The 19,741-nt window shown below is 39.2% G+C and overlaps 1 protein-coding gene across 3 annotated transcripts in view; it reads right to left on the minus strand.

Annotated features, from left to right (window-relative positions):
* The window catches only part of grid2 (glutamate receptor, ionotropic, delta 2), a 600,398-nt gene that overhangs the window by 436,154 nt on the left and 144,503 nt on the right, over window positions 1–19,741 (minus strand). For all 3 annotated transcript variants that reach the window (XM_038704208.1, XM_038704207.1, XM_038704209.1), the window contains exon 2: window positions 17,763–17,918. In XM_038704208.1, coding sequence (XP_038560136.1) covers window positions 17,763–17,918 — 156 coding nt within the window. The remainder of the gene's footprint in view (window positions 1–17,762; window positions 17,919–19,741) is intronic.

The raw sequence follows: 19,741 nt of genomic DNA on the forward strand, positions 1-19,741 counted from the left end.
CATTTCCCCTGTCTCTCTTCTTCACCTTTCCCTCTCCCAATTCTCTTCCCCAAACCACAGAGGGTGAGGCTTGTCTTATTTTGGTTTATTTCATCTCTCTGCATCTCTATCTCTCTCTCCCCAGCTACCTCTTTATGTGCTTGACTAGGGCTGGTGCCACTGCATTGGCTCTTCCGAGTATTTCATTAAAGTGCTTCTCATAGCTCACTCCTCTCCACATTCACCTCCCTGACCCTGAAACTCCGTTGTTTTGTATTCTGTCTATGTGTGTGTGCAGTACAGGCATGTGGGCAACCATGCCCCGGGGAAATGCCAGTAACGGTTCCAATAATGGCCCAAAAAACAAGAGAAATACCCTTGATAACCCTCTCGTCGCTCAGATTTCTGTCTCTCTCAACCAGTCTCATCCAGCTGATTTGCACACATCACACGTTTGTCAAGGAGAAAAAGTTGTTTCAACTATCACTATGGTAACTCAGTGGTCTGACAGACAGCCTGTCAACTAGGTGTCAGCTATCGGCCAAAGAGAAGCCTGAAATCATTTCCCTAGAGATAAATGGGATGGCACAGCGTAAAACTCGGAGGAGAGATAGAGAAAGAGAGAGAGACATAAGTGAAACAAGTGGCATTACTAGGGATGCACCGATTGTTCAGCCACCGAAATTAATCGGCCAAAAATAGCACTTCCGGTGTTCGGCCTAATAAGACAAAAAGACGTTGTCATTGTGGAAGCATTTTAAAGTGTCCGAGAAAGACGCAAAACTTGCCGTTTGCAGACACTGTTGATTTAGCTAGCCGCACCTACATTTGGAATGCACAGGTATTCAAGCCTTTATGGTAACTGAAACGGACCAGAGCAAGCTGACAGGCAGATTAAAAACTTTATCCTGTCATTTTCTCTCTGTACAAAGACAAGTGTTGCAGTATGAGTGTCCTACCTGAAGAGAGGCTATGAAGTCTTCATGTTACGGGATACGAGAACCACATACAACATTTATTAAATTGGGTTGGACTTGACGAATTTAGTGCGAGGATACACATGTGACAATGTCCGGTTTTCAAAATAAGGTGTCTATACAGGATGGAAATAAGAGTAATTGGATAATATTCACAGAAAGTATAAAACATATTACATGTGTAAAGTAAATGGACACAGGTAATTTACTTTACCGGATCGTCTTGGGCCTTGGACCCGCCCACCATAGTCTCTCCATATCCTGTGGGAAACACTGAGTAAAAAGCAAACTTTGACTATTTAATTTATACAATAGTAAAAAAAAAATTCAAAAATGTGAATGTACTTGTTCGGTGTACAACAATCTTTTCATTATATTCAGTTTTGGCGTCTGCCAAGAATTTTCATTTTCATTGCATCACTGATTTTGTTTTATTTATGCAACACCTGCAAATGGATCAAGTTATGTGGGAATGTATGAGATTTCTGCCATGACACACTTTTGTAAAGGTGCAGCTGATTATTCAAACAAGACTATGTTAGAATTTTAATATAAATTGTTATCATCTTATAATGAATTAAAGAAATCTCATCAGACATCATGTTCTTCCTCCCTACCTGCTGTTTGACCTCCTTCTCCCCATTACTCTTTCATCCCTCTGTTGCTCTGTGTGTGAGTTGGAAGCAGAAGTAAACGAAATAGCTTTAAAAAATTAAAAGCCAAAATCACAACAATAGAGGCCACAGAGGGGATAGGAGGCGGAGGGGTGTGTATGTGTGTGTGAGAATGCGTGTGTGTGTGTGTGAGAGAGAGAGAGAGAGAGAGAGGCTGAGGTTGGGCTTGTCTGGGGCAGTGGGCAGAACAATTACAATCTCCCTATGGGGTGAAAAGGGGGCACACACTACGCATACACACAAACACACACAACAGAATTATTCTCTTTGTCCATGGACGCAGAACACGTTCCGGCATTTTTGGAACAGGAAGCAAGTCTCCTTGAGCGAGTGTGTGTGGTGTGGGTGTGTCAGACATTTATCCAGATAGACACAATTTCATGCACAGACACGATTACACTATCAGGTGCAATGGGGATACAATTCATAATCTAAAACATTTATTATCTGCATTTGATTTTTGTCAGCTCTCATGCCAATGGAACCTTGAATTCAATTTGGCTGAATAAAAGCACTGAGACCACAAGAGAGCACTTTATATCCAAAAAGCATCAAATCAAATCAGGAAAAGTTTTTTGGCTGCTCCCTGCCTGTGTAGTTTATGACTCTAATAAACCACAAGCAGTAGAGTGGGGTGGCTTTCAACTTGCACTGGGTGGATGTGTGTTGACGTGTGTGCACTTGCACTGTCACAGTATGTGAGTGCTGTTTATTAATTTATTGAGTGTTTTGTCCACTGGTCAAATAGCGCTCCACCAAGCCAAATGCTTTTAAGGGGGAGTTAGTTTCAGTTTTTATCCCCCAGTGAATAAGATTGTTTGATTCTACTTTGCTATTAGGTTTGTGTGTCGTGTGTGTCTATGTGTGTGCATGTTTTCTCTGTGGCTTGGCATATCATCGCATGGATACAGTTTTACAAAATAAAATTTAACAACAATAAAACTAAATCAAACACCACCTGAGATCAGTTAATACTCTCGCAGAGCGAAGATGCGTAGTCAGGTGTAATAGCGTTTGCTGCACAGTGTGCACCAAGCTGTTATGTTGTAATGATGTTGTAGCTATGCTGTATAATGCAGTCAAATGGAAACAATTAAAAAATTACATTCACTTATCCAACAACTATACATGTAAAGCTGTCATCATGCAGTTACAGTCAAACAGCACAGTGAGGTAGACTGTACACATCAACTTGAGGCAGGGTTTGGCAAATCCATTAAACAGCTTGATTTGTTGTATTGCTCAATGTTGTTGTGACAAGATGCTGTGATATGAAGACAGATATCAGCATGAGTTACATAATGCAACCATGTACAAGCAGTGACACAAAAGCATTGCTGTCAGAGTTACAAACAGACGACTTAATTCTTTGATTTGGGAGTACTTCATATTTGTAATTTCAGTGGATTGCGTTCAGCGCTTTAACTCAGCAAGGAGGGGTAACAGTGACATCTGACAGCAATGCCAGGGACTGCTGTTGTTGTACTTGTGCATGCAAAGGCAAATCATGTTATAAACCTTCCAATGTGGGGCTATTCATACCCATGTCACAGTGCAATACATCCAGGCATCAACACACTGTCAGTCAGAGCTGCACTACAAGGGAAAGAATGATGTCACTCCTGGAGATCTATGTGTTCTCTCATCTGGTTCAACAATTTTTGTGAATGTGAATGTAAATGAAGTATTTCATGTGAAATGTTAAGGGCAAAAAATAATAATTCATAAAGAAATGTAGTTTCTTTAAGGGCAGCTCTGCTTTAAAGGAGAAGCTACAACAATAATAATTTCATGGTGATTTTTTCCATCTGCAGTGAAAGACTGTCTTTGTGTATTTAGAGAGGGGAAGCTGGCTGTCAAGCAACCATACAGACTGACACAAAGACAGAGACAGAGAGAGAGACAGAGAGAGAGAGAGAGAGAGAGAGAGAGAATGTGCACCGGTCAATGCTCAGTATGGGCAGGAAGGAAAACTTTCAATAGAGATGCACTTCTGACTTCAATCCAAGTTACACTTTATACTAACCAATCAACGGACCTACCACCAACTAAGCATGCGCGCCCGCACACACACACACACACACACACACATTATTAATAGCCCCAAAATTCTGGTTGGATCTGGTTTGTCCCCAGCTGTCAGCTGCTGGACGCCATCACACACACACACGCACACACAAAATAGCATGATGTTGCCTCTTGTGAAATGACAGGGTTGCCATGGATACCCCTCTCGCATTCTCCAACAAACACCCCACTGCGATTAGTAGGGAGGTTAATTGAATTGTTGCAATTTATCACTGAATATAGACAAAGATTGAGAGAGAGAAAGATGAAGTGGAGGGAGATGGGAAAAAATTTATGGAAATGTGTAAAGCTGAAAGAACAGAGAGGTGACTGCTGCAGAGAGGAGGAAGGATAAATCTGGTCAAGGATGAGCAGAGAAATTTCACTGTATCAAGAAAGGCACCGTTTGCTTAGTAATAGTGCATCTGTACATGTGTGTGTTTCACAGTTGTTTGTTAGGCAGTTAGATAAATGGACAAAATATGGCAGGGTGGCAGCAGGAGGAGGGTTTCCAGGCTCTGACTGGTGGAATGGCTTTAGAAAATGAGATGTCTTTGGTCTCTATGGCAGCTAACAAGACTTTTCTGTGCATTCGCATCAGAGAATGCAGACACAAAGATACACAGGACAGTTAGAACCATAGAAGAGGAGGCAAAGGAGGAGGATGAGCAGTACGACTAAATGGTATTGGACCTGGTTTCCGTGGTAGCTAATTTCAGTGTAAGTCTGCTTTGTATGTGGCACACTGTAGTGTGAAGAAACAGAAAGTGAGGAGGGGAAGAGAGGAAGAAAAGCCCAGTGACCTAAAAGATGGCTGTGTTGCTTTACTAGATACTGGTTATAATATGAAGTCAGTGTAAAAATGCAGCTAAGGTGCAGTTGTGAGAGAATACATGATATTGAGTGATAGATGGAGGCTGAAATGGAGAAAAGAGAGAAGAAGAAAAAGAGAAATAAAAAAGTTGGTTTGCAGTAATGAGAGACATGACTAGAGATGTTTGAACATGAAATGTACCCTCATTTTAAAATTTAACCACAGATGAACATTTAAATCTGATGTCAAGACAAAGCCGCAGCCTGCCTCTTTCCTTTACCAGCCATTCCCCAATGCCTCTTGAGTTCCATAAAAGGCCTCATGTTACACACAAGTGACTCACAAGCCTTCAGTCCGCATCAGGACACGGACTACACAATATAGGGAATACAGGAGCTGTAAGTGTCCAATAAAATTGTCTTGGGAAAGCCTAAAGAAGCCATGGTATGCCTAAAAATGTGACAGATTTTGTGACAGTTTTATTTTGTGTCCAGTGTGCATGTAGTCTATATTCAGAAACACTTGCAGTTTCCACAAATTACCAAACAGTGACATAAATAAGAAAATGACACTTCATTCATTTGAAATTTGAGATCATTTATTTTAAGTTTAAGTCAAGTTTTCCAGATGTGAACACCTCAAGTGCTGAAAATGGGAAAATGAGTCTTTTGCCACTTTGTCGTCTAAATGTACTGACTTAATTCCCTCCTCATACACACAACCAGAGCCAGTAAACAATCCAGAACAATTTCATTTCCCACAGTTAACAAGTTTGAATGTGTCCTCTGAGTCGTGTCATTGTAGGACATTGAATCCTTCTTGTGTTAATCAAAAGCATGAAACACCAGAGAGCTAAAATAAGAGGTGGCTAGCAAAGACAGTTAAGCATTGATCATGCTAAAGGCAAAATTGCTTTGACATTAGCCACAACAAAATGATTAAAATTATATATTATATAAGATTGCTTTGGAAATCTTCTGCTCCCTAGTGGTGAAACATATTTAATATTGCTTTAATGGTAGCTTTGTATCACAACCCACAAGTGAAAGAGGATTTCAAAAAAAGGACACTACATGTGGCACAATCTGCTACCCTATGTCTTTGCATTCTGAATTGTTAAGAATATTTCATAGGTATCTTAATTGATGTAACAGGGAAAGGTAAGACAGGTCTAGCTTAGAGTAATTTAACTGATCCCATAAGTGTGTGACATTATAGCTTTAGATATTTCTTACATGTACTTGTCCTTGTCAATTAAGACAACACTAGACTGATTAGTTAGAGACAGCAATTTAGGCATCAGGCTAGCAGATATCAGTGTTCTCTGGGAATCTTACAAGGTTGGCTCCACAGATTAGAGTACAACTTATGGATAGTGAGAGATTCAAATATGACAAAGCATTGGAGTCTAAACATCAGATAGATAGTTGTTCTAGGTGAAAGGTGACCTAATAGAGAAACCTACAGGCACTAGGGGGAAAAGAGAAACATAAAAGGGACCACAAGATGTTATCCTTCAGATTTGGTGTTGGCATTTGACGTGTTCACATGTATGCTGGCACTGTATCTCCTCGGCCGGGCTCAATAAACCATGCTATGTTAAGTCTTCATCAGTCTCTGAAACTTCTTCACACCTGAACCTGGCTCACAATCTCATTTCAACATGAATGAAAACTCTGCTGCCAAAATATATTAGGGTAGAGGGAGTGAGAGAAGCGCTGCCCTTTTAGTTTTAAGTTTTGTTTTTTGTTAATGTGTTTACATTATCACAGTGTACTCATCAACATGACAAGGTCTGATTTAGTTATTCTCATCACACTCATGCAGAAGTGTTTCTCACACCCTCCAGGCATTTGGTTCATGCTGACTTTAGCACTATACCACATCGTTCCTGTGAATCACAGAGTTCCACTGTGTCAGAATAGATAAATTGAAAAGACAACAAATCTTTTAAATATATATTTCAGTCACTCTAATCCATTAAAACTTTAATTAAGAATTAAGAAGATGGAGCGTTTTATTATCATTTTTATACACATTCTATTTTGCATTAGCAGCCCATAATTAATCTTTGCCCCTACTGAAGTATTTTCACTACAATCTTTTGTATCACGTTAATATAAGCAAAAATTATGAGGTAAAAGTATTTTCTTGTTTTGGTTTACTGCTTTAGTTGTGCTGCAAATGGGAACGGTTAACATCCCACAGGCTTCTTGTCATTCTCAGCTAACATTACAGTCTCCCATGTGTTTTCTCAACTCTGTGTATATAGTATCTCAGCAATCAATATTCGGCAAAGGCAGCACTTACAATGTCTGCCCAGTGTCACCACAACTACTGTGAGTGTTAACTTCAGTGCTAAATGTGTAGTAACACACGCATGTAGAGGAGCAATGATGTCTTTCAGTGAAAATAGAGTCATAGTGTCAGAAATGGTTAAAGGTTGCAAATGAAAAAGGAAGATTTCAGGGAGGCCATTTAATAGTGTCTCTCACCATTTATTGCTTAAAAGCAACATTTTCTGATGTCGAAGGTGAGCCTCTCTGTGATGTCCATGGCACTGAATTTTCTCTGTAGCCATTTTCAGTAGATGTTCAAATATGACATTTTAAGAAGATAATAATCATAATAGCATGTAAACAAATGATTAAAGCTTTGCTGTAGGGCTGCAACAATTATTTTCATTATCAATTAATCAGTCAATATTTTTTTGATTAATTAATAAATTTTTTAGTCTTTAAAATAGTTTTGTTTTCCCAACAGACACACATTATGGTCGTGGACGTTTATTAGAAAAGATTTTTCCCCATGAATTAAGTGGTTAATTTTGCAGCTGTCTACATTGTATACCGTGTGGGTACGGGAACATTATTAAAGAGGTCATCTTATGCTTTTCCCTCTCATTTATTGAGTTATATCTTTTTTGTGCATGTAACAGGTTTGCAAAGCGAAAAAGCCCAAAGTCCACCCCAAATGGAGTTCCCATCTCCCACAGAAAACACTGCTCTGAACTGCCTGAAAGCAGCTTGTGTGTAGTCCAGCCTTTTCTTCTGCTTTGCTGTGACATCACAGTGAAACACGCATCATAATGCTCGCCAAGCGGCTAGTTAGACACTTCCTCAAAAACACCTGTGTAAAAACACACTGAGCTGCAGCACACAGTGAAAAGATGTCTGCCTGCTGCTTCCCCTCTCCCTTCCAAACAGTAGCTACCCTCCAGGCAGTCAATAGACAGAAAGTACTGTGTTAAACAGAGCTCAGTTAAAACTTTATGTATGAAAGATTGTTGTTACAGATTAATAACTCTGAAACCCTTGCTCCAATTCTAGTTGCAAAGCTGGTGAGAGGAACATATACAGCTGAACCAAAGCCCTGTTTACCGGCTTCTCACTGACCCGCCCTACTCTGTTTTTGATTGGCTAGTAGTAGCATGTGCAACTCCCAACAAAGATCTTGTAGCAATGTGCATGACAAAAAACATAGTGGTTTTTTTTGTTTGTTTTTTAAATAAAACCATGTAAACCTGTTCTGGTACAACCCCTAAATAAGATTATGAACCTGGAAATGAGCATAATATGACCTCTTTAAGAGAATTAATAATTTTCTTAGATGAGTCATTCTTGTGCATTCTGTCCTTGGGATTATTTTTTTTAGTTCATTAAAAAATGTAACAGTTTCTTTTTGATGGGGCCTCCCACATCCCGCTTTAAGAGACAAAGAAACAGGGAACTATCAGTTAGTCAGAGATGCTGGCAGGGTCTGTCAAGACTATGTTGTTTTCAGTCTGCACACCTACTGAATGTGTGAGGGGATTTTTTTTTACATGTGTGTGGTAATGTGTGCATAAATGTGGTTGTGTTCCCTGTGTCAGGACTCAGCTGAGATGAAAAATAAGCTGAGACAAATATTGAGTTCCCTCTCCTTTTCCTCGCCGCCCTCCACCTTTCCATAGACTGTTATCCAATTAGGTGATTCTTATTGCTTTAATCGATGGAGACATAAACGGGCACCCACTGACAAGCATACAGACACAAGCACGCACAGCTCCACCCCTTCCCTAAGTAGTGTCTAGCCTGGTTACTATGGAGATGGGAGGGCTATAGGGTATAGGGAGTGAAATGAGAATACAAGTGACAGGAGCAGATCCACAATTAAGCACTGTGCGGGGGGGGGTTATAAAGTTTTGGATGGATAATTGTCTTTAAAATTTAGTTGATGGCTCTATCATAGATAGATGTTAGAGATATGGTTATTGTGATGTGCTATTTATTTCTAACTTCAGTATAATTGTTTAATTGCTTCATGGATAAGAGGATTTTTTCTAGAAAATAGGTGGCAGTCCTAATGTAGTATTGCAGAGAGGCAAGCTGGACACAGACATGTAGACGGACTATCAAACTTGGCATCCTCTTTGAATCATTGTCCTCTCCATTGGAACTAGAAATGATCCTCTAATAACCATGTATATATTAATTTCTGTCACTGTGCCACATCCCCTTATGTATTATATCTAGAAGTGAGTCAGACAGTGAACTGTGCTAGAATTCAAAGTCAGTAACACAACTAGAACCAGACATAAGTCATTCAATTAAAAAGAAGGCAAAAGCCACGATTGAGGCTTTTGCACAAGGATCACACACAAATTCAGATTAAAAGTATGACTGCTTGCACGTTTCATTGGGTTTACTGAGATTTACATAATTTGCAATCGTCAGTTTTGTGTAAAAAATCCTTCACCTCTGAAGAACATATGTAAATAGCGCAGGTGTATAAAATAAGTAAGGTTATGATGAGAGAAAGAGAGTTAATTAACCTCCATTGGCTGAAATATGTTTCCCGCTTTGGCTGTTAAAAGCAGACGATTGGCTTTCTGGCGGGAGGGGCGGGATAACTGCCATCTTTGCCATCTTGATCTGATTGAGTGGAGAGTCTCTTTAAAACGTCTCTGACTCTGGCGGACTTGCTACTCTCTCTCCATCTGATGCTTCCCCACACCAGTTGAAACAACTTCATATAGTGCTGCTCATTTTTAGAGGCTACATTTTCTTTTGGAAGCATGTTACCTAATTGGTCAGGATTTTTATGAGGCATTATTATTAGCTTGGTGATCTCCAACTAATGTGTCTAGGTGGCAGTCCCATGTTGCCAATTGTGTATTTAGCTTCTACCTTAGTAAAACTGGTGCTAATTCGGACAGTCAGCGTTTTCAGAGAGAGCAGCTCACAGTTTTGTATCTATATAAAAGTCATGGCTCAAAGTAGCCTTTTACACTTTCATGCACTTATAGCCCTTGGAGAGAACATGCGTTTCATTATGCTATTAATCACACTACCGACTGCAGAAGGTTCTGACTATTTACAAATAATTAGCTATAGCAATCCTTTAATATACTAAAGTGTTACGGTTTTCCACCTACACTTTCACCACTTAATGCAGTATATTGCATGTCTGGTAAGTAGAATCTGAGCTAGCGAAAAGGTAACTGTAACACCTGTTATTAGGGCCTGAGCATCGAAGCATCGGGGCATTGAAACTGAAGGGATTTATTTTTTTCTGCAATGTAACTTCAATTTTGGGAGCCTGAACATACTCGAAAACTCACCGAACTTTGCACATAATTCAGACGTGGTGAAAAATTTCGTATTTTATTGGTTGCGCGCATGGGCGTGGAAAAATGGCTTGTTTGCGCCCCCTACAGAGAAGCCCCCGGACAAAGTTTCATCTACGTGTACGAAATTTCTGTGGTACATGTATCATGTCCAGACGCACACAAAAGCCTCTTGGAGCCATTGCCTAAACCAAACAGGAAGTTGGCCATTTTGGATTCAATGATCATTTTTAGCAATATACACACTTGTACTTTAATGAACTCCTCCTAGGGGTTTCGTCAGACCGACTTCAGATTTGTGCTGTGCAGTCTAAACCCATTGATGATTAAAATTTGTGCAAACGGTGAGTTTTCGTGGAACGGCGTGTCCGTCTGCACCAGAAAACATCCATATGCCAGTATTCACTCAAAGTCATAGAGCCACCTACTGGCAAAAGGAAATGACGCATTTTACGCTGTAATGTACTACTCCTAGCAGATTGGACATATCAACTTCAAAAAACTCTCAGAAAACTCTTAACATATTGATGAAGCCGTGCTGCAAAACTAGAGTTTGCAGTTAACGGCGTGGTGGCGAAGTTAAACTCTTCGCCATGACACAGGAAGTTGTTGTAACTTCAGTGTACATACACACATCTGCACAAAACTTTATGTGCTTGATAACTGTCCCACCCCGAACACATCTACATGCCAATATTCATTTATAGTCGTATCACCAATTGCTCTAGAGCGCCACAAAGGGGACACAGGTAGTGACATATAACACCTTCATGCAGCGTCTGAATCATGTAGCAAATTCACAGCTGCATCCGCAGAGCTCCAGAATCTGCAACGCAGCTGCCTCACACCCCAACTTCAAGTGCAAGGGCCCGCCCAACGCTGCTTGCATCTTTAATTTCAGAATTTGTAACTAATTCTAACACTCACAAATTTGGAGCAAATTTATGTCAGTGACTTTGTAAGTTAAGAGAGTTGAATTATCTGCCTAATATTGAAAATGCACAGCCTAAGAGCATTAAAATAAAATTTAAAAATGTAATTTTTAAATTGATGTAACCACTTGTCTTTTGTTTCTGCTTAAAAGGGCACCAAGAAGAGCAACTGAAACCATCATACATGAGAAACAAACAGAGACAAAGACAACTGATTTTCCAGCCAAGTTACCAGTTAGTTAGACAAATACACAGATGACAGGCAGATAGGGAGACAGGCAATCAATTCATCAGCCAGCTAACTACACAAACAGACGGGCAAACAGAAAGACCGGCAGGCAGACTGGCAGCGAAAATGAGTCAGGCAGTCTGTTTAGTACCAGGCAGAAAGGAAGACTGGGAAGTATTCATTGACCCTCCCACAAATTTGGACAGACCAGTCAACACACTGGGTTACTTGGAGGCCTGCAGGATTTTAATCAGTCAGGGAGGAAAGTAGCAAAAATGAGAAGCAAAGCCAGTTTGTCATTGAAAACTAGCTGGTCCAAAGCAAAAAAAATGAATTAGTGGAATTTTATTCAATTCAATTCATTTGTCCTCAGAGTTTTAACAGTGTCTATATTTATGAAGGTGATGTATGAGATTGCTGAAAAAAGAATGTGCACAATCAGTGAAAAAGCATTTCCTGAACTGAAAATAAAAGTTTTAAACAAGAAGTTAAAGAATAATTTCAGCAAAGAGGACAACTTAAGAGACACAAAAATGTAAGAAAGGCAAAAAAATGTAAGGACCACAGAAAGACAAGAAAGGACACATACTGCAGGAACATGCTGTTGGCTCAGTCTGCTCGGTCAAAGAGCAAGTGTCCAAATGCTGCCTCCTGCTGTGCTGTCACTATCAGTCTTTATTTCACACAGTGTTGATATTCTAAATAAAACACTGCTCACTGTCCTCAAAATACAGAAGGAAGAAGCAAACACAGACATGTAGCCTATGTGCACACAGAGTCTATATAATAGAATTACTCAGGTTGGGACTTAAATAATTACAGCCCAACAACCAAGCAACATTTCAGAGCTCTTGTATCAAAACAGCTGCTTTAACAATGCTATGTACACAAGAACAAATACGCTAGGGTGGGAAATTAACTTTAAAATGTAAATATCTACCAGCCACTAAAAGATAAATGTTCAAATTCAACAGTAACTCAATAGTAAATCATTATTTTGTGTCAGCCACTTTCACATTTTACCAGCATTTGGCAGTGACACACTGCCATACACTGCAATTTATCCACACAAAGTCCTCTGAGCTAATCTCTGAAAAGGTGATACACTTAGGGCCGGATTTATTAATGCATTGAATAAAGAGTACAAAAGTGCATGTCCATTCTATAATGTTGCACATGTAATTGTAGTACCTGTTAAGGGTGAGTGTAAGAATTATTGCGTAGATGACAACAGGTGCAAACACAATGGAGGTGTCCGTATTTAAATGAGGGATTTGTGTGTTTTAAGGGTTCCCGCCATGGGGAGTAGGGAGGGAAAGCAACCTTGTTTTTTTTCATTCAGTGCATCCCGAATATGTGGAAATCGTATGTGCCTGCCCATCCTGCGTAAGATTGCACTAAGTAGACTGTGCAAGGAAATGCAGAGTTGCAATAAGTTTGGGCATGACCGGTATTGCGTGACTCCTTCTTGTAACTGGCTCCAAATCAGCCCTTAGGTCAGCCAACAGCTCCAATATGGCATGGCTGGAGAGTTATTTGTTCCTCAGTCATGCCCAAAATATTAAAATGAAAGGAAAAAACCCTACTCTACCTATTCTTTCATTACACCTGTGTCTCCTTCTGGCAACCATAACAGCAGCCATCTCTGCGCAACACTTGGCGGTTTGCACCTTGCTTTCAAACATATTAAATACAGATGCTGTTGCACTCACATGAAATTGCTTTTAGGCTTCTAAGATCACATTGCGTGTAGTAAAAAAATTTATTTGCATGTTACCCTCCCATTACTTTTCACAATAAAATTAAAACGCCCCAAATTGCATATTCATTAAGGCAAAAGTAGTAAATGAACAACAGGTGCTATCTTGCACATTTGAAAGACGTCATTCTCTGTGAACACCGTTAGTAGATCAGCTTACATGTTAATTTGCTGGTGATATCAAGTTTGCACACGTTTTTACTCACGCAGTCCTTTAGTAAATCTGTCCCTTAGAGTTTGGCCACCTTCTTTTTTTTTTGCTACAGGCATGCAGCCTGATACCTGCTTGACTGAAATACAAACAAGCTCACAAATGTATTCTCTCTACTCTCTCCTTCACTCTATCAGCCAAGGCTAATGTAATATTTCCTTGTGTGTGTGTGTGTGTGTGTGTGTGAGTTTATTTCAATGTGTGCATGGGTGTTGATAATGAGGCCTTTGTATTTGATTAGCAGTTAATTAATTCATTGATGTTTTTTCATATTGCCTCTTTAAATCCATTGGTTTTGGTTTATCTGAAGTCAATAAGACAATTCTGCCAAGGTGAGAATGACTTATGATTAGCAAGTACCGCGGTGAAAAATTATTTGATATAAAACTGTCACATTTACATTAAAAAACAACTTTAAAACTTTTTTTACCCTCTTCCTTTACCTGTTTACCTTAATGATTTACTTTAATGAGATACACTGAAAGATGGACTGCTCATCCTGTCAAGACACAAATCTCCTTTTGCAGCTTTGCAGTGCAGGTTGGAATAATGCATAGCATTCAGCAATTGTGTGCCTCCGAAACAGGCTTTATTGAATCTTGTGCCACATCATGCTTCAGTGTTGTATACATAAAGGGTCTTGTTTGTAGTGTGCAGAAAAAAACTCGATATGTTTAAAGCATGTCACATATAAGAAGATATATAAGATATATAGTGCAACTATCAGAGGAAGATAATTAAACAAAAAGCACATAACAATGTGCAGCTGCATCACACCACTAAGTACTATATTTGCCTCTAGACATTCCTTCTGTATTTTTGATAAAAACCCTTTTTATTCTGAATTAATTCATTCAATGATTCCAAAAGGCAGCCAGCCAGTCATAAACACTCACACATGCACATTTATTTGGGCGATGATCAGTTTATTATCCCATTTCACTTTGTGCCAACATACTAGCTACTCCATAAGAAACTTCTCCAATTATGGATACTGGTCCATATGGCAGCAGTCGTATCTTAATCCTAATTGTAATACTGTTTCTTGTATTAATGGTTCTGTATATGAAATTCTGAACATATACACATAATATAGCAGCACACAACTATTTGTTATGTAAAGATATAGTGGAGTAATGGTGTCCTGAGCAGAGAACAATGTCAAACTCCCCCCGCCTTTTTTGTTATACCAGCTTCTCTGTGCTTTATTTATTAAGCAGGTCTGCATGCATGTGAGTCCCTCCGTGTGAAACTGTTCACCTGTGAGGACTGGGACATAACGGCTGTTTCTTCTCTCATCTAAAACAGTGAATTATTTTGACCAAACTTAAGTTGGTGACTGTTTGAACAGTGGAAATACTAACCAAGACTGTTAAGGTGAGCTTGAATTTTCTTTCTGTTGAGTTTTGCTTAAGTGTGATTACTGATACAAGGTGAAATTATAGTTTAAACGGAGTCTATTATAACAGCTGTTTCTGGCTAAACAAAAAGCATCTCCATGTTTAACAAAAGCTCTATCTCTGGAGGGATCCTTTCCATAATGTTGTCAGACACAGCCTTTCAGTTGCAAAAACACTTTTAGTGGACGTACTTTGACAGGCACATTTGTCCCCAGCAGTCATTGCAGCTTGTTTTGCAGCTGCCGACTGAGGCGTAAAGCTAGGGTATTACGGTGAATTAAGGGTTTATTTCGACCAAACCCGAGATGGTGATTATTGGTGATTAACAGTGGAAAGGCTAACAAAGACAGCTTTGGCGAGTTTTATTTTGTTTCTGTCCAGTTTGAATGAAGTATGTTTTATGATAATCTGCTAAATAAAATTACAATTTTCTCAATGGAGTCTGTTGGGCTGTAGCACTCATTTCAACATGTCCTTATACCTAAATGACAAAATAGGTTGATTGTCTGTTGTCGACAGGCGTACGAGACTTTATGTAAGTTATGTAAGTCACATGACGTTAAACAAGTGCTTAACGTTGTGCAATCAACACAAGAGAATTGTCAGGGAATAGAAAAAGAAGAGCACAGGAAGTGCATGTTAGAGGTGTTATAAGAGATAGTGTTCTTGGAGGAGATGAGTTTTCAAGAGCTTCTTGAAGTTAGAGAGGGACACCCCTGCTCTGACAGCGTGTGGTAGCTTCAATCATGGTATCACAGATAAGAACAGCCGGGACTAAGATTGCTTTGTGTGTAGGGATGGCAGAGCCAGACGGCCTTCACTGGAGGCCGAGAAGGAACGTAAGCTTTTATTATGGAGTTTAGATAGATGGGTGCAAACCAAGTATTCACTATGTATGCACGCATTAGTGACTTGAATTTGATTCAGGAGCCTACGGATGGTAGGTCGCTGAATACTGGTGTGACATGGTTCCTTTTGGGTTGAACGAAAATCAGACACGCTGCTGCGTTCTGAACCACTTGGGGTTTCACCACACAAGCTGGAAGGGCATTTGCATATAGCTCCTTTAATGCTTCAATTACGTAGTTCCTTTGAAGCATTTCAGGATTACAATAGTTACAGAGATAAAGTAAATGTGCCATTGAAATTTAATTGGCCGTCAGATGTACAGTATTTTGTCTTTGCTGTGTTTGAACATGTAAGAAAGTGAGTACTCATGCAGTCCACAACTGACTTCTCATCATCTTTGACCACAAAAAAATTCACAATTATTCTTCACACAGAATTCCTTCTAGTGGAGAAAAACACACCCCGACATTAATTTTGAAATGAACACAAACTTGTTTGAAGTGGAAAATAATCTGTTCTTTAAACAACTTATTTCTTTGAATTACAAAATGTTACGAGTTGAAAGAAGTGGGATAACTGGTGATTTCTGTGTTACTGTGTGTGTCTCTTTGTGTGACAGCCTAAATGTGCATATATTTTCTGTAAGACTACTTGTTGTATGATGTTATCTTGCTGTGTGTGTTTGTGCCTGCCCTACAGCACTGAAAACTAGGTCTCTATATATCTGTTCTGCGTATTTTCTTATAACATTTGCATGTTATCATAATTCCCGCAATGCCACTTTTAACCTGTCCTTAGATCAACAGTGTTGGTAGCAAGACTGCTGCAAGCAGCAGCTCATCAGTTGTGTAGAGACTAAACAAACTAACAAATAATGCTGCTCTCATGACTGAAAACCTAAAACAGAAAGTTGACAGTATAACATAAACAAAAAATACTTTTACATTTCCTTTGTTTTGCAATGCTGGGAAGACCTGAAAAAACTACAACAGCAGCAAAAAACATGCATCAAAACCAAACAGCATAATTTGCAGTTAAACTTTCAATAACATTTGCTGTTGTAAATGCAGGGAGGTGGTGGGTATGTACTGTAAATCTGGTCAAATTTGATAGATCTATCCTGTGAATGTGTTTGCTTTCATGTTAATGTGAATGAAAAAAAATATTAACTATTAAGTAGTTAAGTACAAGGCTCTTGCAGTCCATTGAACTGCTGACCTTATTCATTAAACCTGCACAACAAAACTGCTTCTCATATGAACTGCATAATTCTGCACTTCTACATCTGACGGTCTTTTGATTAATTTGTCAGATTAGGACATCAAATGAAAAAAACTGTACTACTACTACTGGACTCTTTATTAATTAAATGCTCAATTTAGAATCAAGTCTGTTGGTTTTGGTGGTGAGTCAGCATCTACATTAGACGATTTTTTGCCAGGCATGCATATTCAACATGGATGGAAGGGAAGACATGGACATGTGGATGGAAATTTGTTATGTAGATTAGTGTATCCACTATTTGACAATAATATATCAACATTCCAGAGTTAATTTCTTCTCCAAACTGCATTTCTATGTAATAAACTGGCTGTCAACATCAAATTAAACTAAAACAAAAAAAAGGGAAGAGGAAATAAATAAAACACCATCCCGTCCTCAGCTGACTGTGTGATGCAGGTCAACTCAGAGGACATTCGAGCCATGCATGAAAATCTACAAGACATTAAAGACGGAGGCTGATTTTGTGCCAACTTTTTGATGCTGTTTTTTTACATGAATTAACTTCCTGTGCTTTGTCGTTCTCGATTTATTGAAGAGGTCAACAAAAAAATAGAGACAGGACTACAAGAGAGCATTATGCTACTGAGACTCAAATTTTGCTAATTCTAAAATCAAAATTTTGCTTAGATGTACTGTATATTTCACACGTTTACTTTTTTTAAATATTTGCATTAGATGAATTGGCATTTGAAAGTACTGTTCAGGAACTGTTGGAATGGCAGACAAATAACAGAGCTGTACCAAAAAAAAAAGTGTTTTTGAAAGTGAAATTGTGAAACTGTCAAGGGATAATAACAAGCCTTTTCATTTCAGTCTGGCTCTCCAGAACATTTGCGTGGCAAAAAGGAACACTGCCCAGAAAGAAACTTTTTGAATATACTTTTATGTCAACACAAAAATAACTGATGCATCTGCTAGGCCTTTTTGCTCCCAGGCACAAGTGTCAAAAATCCAAGACAACATAGTGTTATCATCCTACCTTCTTGCACAGCCTGGAAGGGGTTGTTCCCATCAACGAATTCCACAGAGATGGTTATCTTCTCTGTCTCCAAGATCTCGTTGTTCAAATTGAGATCTGCCACAGCAAGGCGAAACACCTCATCATCTTTCCTTGCTGACTCATCAAAGATGGCGCCTATTAACGAAGGAAGGAAGCAGAAAGAAAAAGACGAAACTATTACTCAGTATATGGGGACTTGGAATGGAAAAAAAAAGGATAGAGACAAAAATACGGTGACACAGAGGCTGGAGCCTCAGATGTATGTAGAGCACAAAGGTGAGATATCAGGCTCAACTTTCAATGACCTCCAATGACATGCTCAGTCTAGAATTGTGGATTACACATATCTAACCCCTGAATTGGGACCCGACATCAGACAGACAGGGTGTGCGGGTCGACAACATTGTTCATTCTAAGGTCAAATACTGCCCAAGGGCACACTGACTCAGCCAAAATGGTTGCTGCACAAAGGGAAACAGAGGAAGAAAAGGACTGGTGAGTGCCAGCATCTGTAGTGGCAGATAAAGTTCCCACTAGTCAATACTAAATTAGTCATAAAAATAAATGTCAACCTGCAGTGTCGCTGGGACAGACACATGAGGCAACATGCAGTGCTGACTGGCTGGTAGAGATTTGGTCTTTGCTTTGGTCTGTTACACACCATTAACCGTGTGTTATCTATTTCTCTCTTTCTTCGCTTTTAGCCTCTTATTTCAACCCAATTTATTCCCTGAATCCATTGGGCTACTAATTGTGTAAGCCAGTGCAGTGAAGCACTGCTAACTGTATTTCACTAACCAGAAAATAAGCCTCATATTGTAAAGTGTGTGTGTGTGTGTGTGTGTGTGTGTGTGTGTGTGTGTGTGTGTGTGTGTGTGTGTGTGTGTGTGTGAGACACAGTTTGCAAATTCCATTAATAACCAGGCAGGCTAAATTGGCTGAGGGCTGTTTTGTACCACATATAGAAGACTGTTATTTGGTCTTGTATGTGTAAAGTCTGGTGCTAATACTGCAAAGGTTATGGTCTGAATTCCCAAATAGGCCAAACCTACTGAAGAAAACATGCTGTCTTGGTAGTGCAAAGTTCAGCACTTTGGGTTAAAAAAAAAGGATATATCACTCTAATGTGATAAGACTGGTACTCTCATTCCAGCGATATGCCTGAGAAAGACACTTTTATGCTTAATTACCTGAAAAAATGTGTAGTTCACGCACTGTGTAGGTTAATATAAAGTAATTACACAGTCTAAAACTACACATTTAACTGAGAGATTTGTGCACAGATTTAATCTTAAATCCCGGAATTATATTTCCCCTGTCCCTTTTCAAATTACCTGCTGATCAAATTTAACTTCTGATGGACAATTCACACACACACGCACACACACACACACACACACACCAGTTTCACTACGATCTGCTTTTTGAAGGCAGTTAGGAACGGTATGCTAAATGCCTCTTCATCAAAAGGTCTCATTAAGTATGTATCCTTCAATCATTGGATCCATCAGCATTTGGCAATTGTAAATACCAATCCCACTGATTGAGTCTTTGAGGTTGTTTTTATAATCATGCAGTATAGATGAGGTGAGACAAACAAGCCTGGACAAAGCGATAAAGACTGAAACACAAAGACTCATTAACTATTCTATTAGAGATAAATTATGAATAAGGTTCTAATCAGCTTGAAGATGACACTGCTGGGGAAGGATTTGTATACATTTTAAAGTAGCTCTGCGACACAGGAGGACAATGTTAGGTTGCGTATGTCTAGAGGACAAACAGAGAGGAGAGGGGAGGACAGGAGAGGACTGTATATATGGATTTAAACTAATTCTTTTTGTGTCAGAGCACTTGAGATCAGTGTGCAATGAGATAACTTCTGTCATGAATTGGTGCTATATAAATAGCATTTAATTGAATAGTTTTTTTGCACTCCACAGTAAGACAAAATATTA

Source organism: Micropterus salmoides, unplaced genomic scaffold (genome assembly GCF_014851395.1).
Source record: "Micropterus salmoides isolate LMB-PRFRI ecotype aquatic unplaced genomic scaffold, ASM1485139v1 Ms_hic_scaffold_7, whole genome shotgun sequence".
In the NCBI taxonomy this organism is placed as follows: Eukaryota; Metazoa; Chordata; class Actinopteri; order Centrarchiformes; family Centrarchidae; genus Micropterus; species Micropterus salmoides.